Source organism: Chironomus tepperi, unplaced genomic scaffold (assembly GCF_022539635.2).
Source record: "Chironomus tepperi strain 1889 unplaced genomic scaffold, CSIRO-AGI_Ctep_v1 contig_84, whole genome shotgun sequence".
NCBI lineage: Eukaryota > Metazoa > Arthropoda > Insecta > Diptera > Chironomidae > Chironomus > Chironomus tepperi.
The window spans coordinates 318,366-324,181 of NW_027226206.1; the positions used below are offsets into that span (position 1 = coordinate 318,366).

At 30.4% G+C, this 5,816-nt stretch overlaps 1 protein-coding gene across 1 annotated transcript; it reads right to left on the reverse strand.

Annotated features, from left to right (window-relative positions):
• Positions 1-2,386: 2,386 nt before the first annotated feature.
• LOC139085816 (zinc finger protein 493-like) lies at positions 2,387-5,356 on the reverse strand. Its single transcript, XM_070633979.1, has 4 exons — positions 4,975-5,356; positions 4,442-4,911; positions 2,770-4,381; positions 2,387-2,676 (listed from the first exon to the last, which is right to left on the reverse strand). The coding sequence occupies exons 1-4, from the start codon at positions 5,268-5,270 to the stop codon at positions 2,451-2,453; spliced, it is 2,604 nt and encodes an 867-aa protein (XP_070490080.1). The 5' UTR covers positions 5,271-5,356; the 3' UTR covers positions 2,387-2,450.
• Between the last annotated feature and the right edge of the window lie 460 nt (positions 5,357-5,816).

Genomic DNA, 5,816 nt, shown 5'->3' on the forward strand with positions numbered 1-5,816 from the left:
GAATCCTATCTTGAGACTTAAATCTTAACCTTAAAATTCGATTCATGGATTTAAAATACATCTTCAAGATCTGAACCCAAACCCTTACATCGACTAGTTGGAACTGAGTTTGAACCTTTTTCAGTGAAATTAGGACCTAGTGACTTTATTTAATCATTATTTTTAGTACTTTATTAGGAAGCTATAATAGCTTTCTCAATTATTATTGTTGTTATTCTTTCTTACTGTGATTATTATAAATTTAGTAACGATTTTATGTTCAAAATGACTTTGTTATTAGAGAATACAGTCAGAAGTATAATTTTCTTTCTTGTAGAAACATTTTTTTTCTTTCCAGAACAAATTAAATTTAATATAATTTAATCGTAGAGGTCCTAAAAGTAAAATTTTCTTGTCTTTTAGATAGGAAAACTCTCCCCGAAAAAAAAGAAATTTTTTTAGTGCATTTTTGAAGGAAATTGGCGCTTATTAGTTAACTTTGATCGACTGACTGGCTAGATGGTTGACTGGGGTGTGAGATCACAGCAACTAGACATTGTAATGAGCTCAAATTTGAAGCATTAGTTTCATTCTATCAAGTTACTGGCTTAGCGTTTGGTTTAAGAGCTTGAAATGATCGCTAAATGCTTTAATTAATGGTTTTATAATTTAACCTATCTTTACAAAAACCACACGGAAGTTTATCCTTCGATAAAATATTTGAATTTCTTTTGACAGTTAATTTTCAACAAAATTTTGGCCGTTAATTTTTCAAAAAAAAATTGATCGTTAATTTGACCAAAAATTTTGAAAATTTTCAGTTCATTTTCAAATTTTGAAACGATAAATTTGAATTTTTGAGAACGGTTATAAAATTTAAATTGCCAAAACTCGGTAAATGAAAACTCAAAAATGAATTCGAATTTCAATCTCAATTTCAACTAACAGACTGAATTTTTTTCTCAATCTCAAAGCCAACTAAGATCAAATTGTTGAAATATCATTCAACATTTACAGTAACTTGAATTATAGGCGGAGAAATGACTTTATTATACTGATTTGATAGTTAATTACTGATCGCTGTCCAAAAATGCACTCAAGTCCTTCGATCAACAACACGAGGACTTTCAACATTTTATTAAATTCAATCCAATTTTGGATTTGCTTGATTTTTGATAAAAACAATTTTTTGAATAAAAATATTGCTATTGCATAGTATTGAAACGATATAAGAAAAATGAATGTAAATATGACTATTTAAATTAAAAAATAATAATCTAGTTCGTGTGACTATGAAGACTTTGAAGTAAAACCAAAAATTAAAAATTAATTTGTTCAATAAAAATTTAAGTAAATTAAACAAAAAAAAAGTTTTAGAAATGAATCTTCTGATATGTGCAAATGTATATTTTTTTTAAAAAATAAATCATGTTCCTCAATAAATTTTTAAATGAAAAAGCATATTGAATGAATATGAGATAAAAAAAAATGAAAAATGAATGAAAAGCCAACAAATTTTTTCTTAATCTTCCTTTTTGTAAAACAAATAATATTAAAAATATCTTATTTCAATGGAATTAAACTTCATATATATTTATTCACAATGATAAATAATTAAATAAAAATGATTGAAGTATGTCGAATAAATCCAATTTAATTTGAAAAAATCAAACATTTTCGTTATCATTTGACTTCGGTGTAGGCGAAGTGGTCCTTAACAATCGTCAAGAAGCGTCTCAACAAGACCCCGAATAGCACAAATCTGTTAATTGATCAAAAATCCGACTCCAGGTCTCAAGGTCGAAGTGACTTCGACTTAGTGTCAGATTTGCTTTAAATTCGGCATAATGCCAGTTATTCCAGCGTAGTGACGGATTATCGATCGATTACTCGACTTGTGATGCTCGGAAACAACCAGCATAGAGACCGTTCACTTATTATGTAACGCAAAAAATCGAATTTTTGACATTTCTCCTTTTCTCCATAGCAAAATCTTCACTAAGAACGTAAACTAATGAGTGAATGGCACTTAGTGATTATTGTAGCTTCCCTTAGGCAAAACTATGCCAAACTCTTTTACAATAATAATATCGATGTTTATTGTTTGAAGTTCTAAAACAGACTGAACTTTTGTATGAAAAGGGGTTTTCAACTATGCACAATTAATATTATTCAAATCTCAAATGTACTTTATAACAAATAGCTTACGGTTTTAGCTAGAAATCCAAACACACTTCATAGCTTGAACAGCACATCGAGTTCGCTAAGGCATCGCATTAACGGTAAGACGCAAAGTTGAACTCCTCAGGCAATGGACTAAAAGGACATCATCTCCATCATTCAATTCTGTTTTTAGGTCAGCATGAATAAAGATTTGATAAAAAAAAAATAAAAGAGCTTCCTCACATGCTTGAAATGTAGAAATAGAAACTTTATTTTTCTATATGTGGGCTATATATTTTTTTATTGATTTATAAAGTTTTCTCAGGCATTTTGTGTCCTTTAATCTTTGAGTGTTTTAACAATCCGGATCTCGTATCAAATGTTTTCTTACAGACTTCACATGTGTGGGTGTTATTTCTTAAATGTACATTCTTGATGTGTACGTTGAGTGGCTTTGTTTTCTTAAATATAGCATCGCAAAAATCATATGGGCATTTCTTAACAACTCCTTCAAAATGCTCGAGAATGTCATGTCTAAAAGAATTAAATTTAAAGCTTAAATCAGCGATAATTCAAAAATGACGTCAATCAACCATTAGATAAGTATAAGAATCTCATCTGTCTTACCTTCTTAAATCATCAACTCTTGGGAAGCTTTGATCACATTTAAGGCAATGACGAATTTGTGTCCGTTCACTAATCACCTTAAGATGAAATCGTTCGATATGAAATTGTAAGTTATATTTAGAAAATCCTCTGCCACACTGTGGACATGGAATTAATTCTTGTTCCTTTTTCGTCTCATGGGCAAATTTGATGTGTTCCTTTAAAATCTTTACACTTTTGCCACATACAGGACATATTTCACGCTTTGATGTGTGTCGATTCTCATGACTTTTAAGTCCATGTTTTCTCTTAAAGCACTTGCCGCAGAACTGACAGGCATATTTTCGTATCATTCGATGAACATCATTTTCATGTCTTTCAACATAAATTCGAGTTTTAAATTTCATTGGACAGAATTGACATGAATAGAAAGTTGTGCTGTGCGTAAGTTTCAGATGATTTTTAAGCAGTCCAATAGTTCCATAAGCCTTTCCACACAAGTCACAAATATAATCCTTGGATGTGTATTCAGGATTTGCTACTTTATGAATTAGCTTCTTATGCTGATATAAATGCGTAATTCTTGAAAATGATTCCGTACATAAATCACATCTGTGCCTGTTTGTCTTCATATTCCTCTTATGATTGATTAGATGTCTAGCTAACTTATTCTTAGATTTTGACTTAAATTCACACATGTCACATTCATAGGAAGCGCCTTTAATTCTACGATTGTAAGCTATCATTCTCATTTTCAGCATTTTCTTCTTATTCTTTTGAATGACTAGCTTCTTATATGTCATGTCCGGCTTAACGTCTTTATCCTCTTTCTTTAATTTAATCCATTTCATAATTGTAGCATAATCAAGCTTTTCTAATAGCACATAAGGGTTTGGTAAGTCGGAAGTCATGTTAAAGATGTCCGGATCACTTTTTAAGTAGTTCCAATCTTCTTGTATAATTGGAGGACTGAGCATGTCATCAATGTCAGGTTCAGTTTTAATTTCAATCTTTACGAACGGTTCTTTAATTATTTTTGTAACATCATCTTCTTCCTCTAGGCTTTCAATGACAGGTGACAAGTCAAGACAATCATCTAATTGCTGATAATTATCAACTTCGAGAACATCATCATCATGCTTCTCATTTTTCAAACCAGTTTCAACATTTATATTTTCCTCAATTATTACTTCTTCTTTGATCGTATCATCTTGCTCGCTGTCACTATGCTGTTCATTTTCTATAACACTCAACAATCCTCTTACTTCCAAGTATTGCTCCTTTGCGATTTTAGCTATTCGCTCCAATTCCTCTGAACTTTTGTTCTCATTTTCAATGAATGGTTTCATTTTCTTTGAAAATACATCTTTTTTGAAATTTCTATCCTTCAATGGTACACAGCGATTATTTCTTAAATGTTTATCCACAGAATGTTTGTATTTGAAAGCTTTACCGCAACTTGAACAAGAATAATCGTTGCTGCTTTGTTTATGAACATTTCTAATGTGCGCATTTAACGGTTTAAGTCTATCATAGAATATATTGCAGCCAGGATAATGACAAAATAGTAATGGCTTACTGGAATGCGTCAGGACGTGAATTCTATATTCCTTAATTCGATAAGTTACCTCACCTAGAAATTCAAATATTGTAATTAGATCCAGATTTATAGACTAAAGCAATTAAAGCTTACCACAAACTTTACAAGAAAATCCATTGACTCCGTTTTCGGAATGTTGCCTCTTTTCATGACCTAGTAGACCTACTTTTGACTCAAACAATATACCACAAATTGAGCATGGAAACTCTCCCTTCTCTAGTTTTTTGTAATTCTCATTTCTCTTCTGATTCTGTTCTGGTATTGGCTTGCCTTGATGTATCTTATTATGCTTTCTGAATATTGCATTCAAATTTGTTGTAAATCCACAAAGTTCACAGACAAACTTTTCAAAATGTGATCTTAAATGACTTCTTAGTGCACTTCTTGCCGTGAATTTTGCTCCACAAACTCGACAGCACACATCAGAGCGGTGCTTATCCATATGATTATAAATTAAGATTTTCTTTTTAAACGTCATTCCACAAATATCGCATTCGGCATAATCCATTTTTGGTCTCGGTAAGGGACCTTTCGGAATCTTTTTCTTCCTACAATCTTCACATCTAAAAGTAATAAAATATGCAAATTAATTACAGTTAATGACAAAATTAAGGTCAAATTCTTACTTTTTAGTTTTAGTCTTGGTCTCGGACAGTCCTTTCTTTGTATAGTAAGTATCGACATATTTTATTCCACAGAAGTTACACTTTACTTCCTTATATTTAATTTTCTTGATGATATTGGCATCAAAGCATTCTTGACAGCGATATTTAGGTCGAATAGTTTGTTCAACCGTATTAACATCAAAGATTTTCTCACAAAAGAAGCAGTTTTTGAGCTTTTTCCTCTTTTTCGTCGTCTTATTGCCTCTTAGTTCGTCTTCAAAATCACTTATTTCTTCTTCATAGTCTTTTGTTTTCATTTTAAACCTAATTAATTAAAATTTTTGACGATTTTTCTTGATTGTTTTGATTAGTGTCATAGTTGGAACTAGATTTTGGATGTTCTTGTACATTGACGCAACTCTGGTTCAATGTTTTTGTCAGTGATGTTTTGATCTCAATGCTTTTGTATTCTTATTTTGCAGAATATCTGAGTATTTACTACTGTTAAATTATATATTATAATCGTTGAAATTAACTAAGTAATCATCGCTATTGAGTGACATTTCTTAAATAACTTACAATTTGTAAAAAAACAAAAGAAAATCCATGGAAAAACTTTGCTGAATCCAGATTCAGCATTTTTAAATTTAAAAGTCCGTTAATGAGGTTGTTAAAGAAAATCTTGAAATTCTGTTTTTTCTACATTAATTAATATAATTGATTGCTATGTTTTGATTAATTCTTGTAATTTACAATACTGTGGAATAGTAATCATAGTGAATCATCGAGTAATTAGTGATTTAGACAAAAATTCAGCTCAAACGGTTATTTACATTTTGTATTATTTAAAAAAACAATAAGAA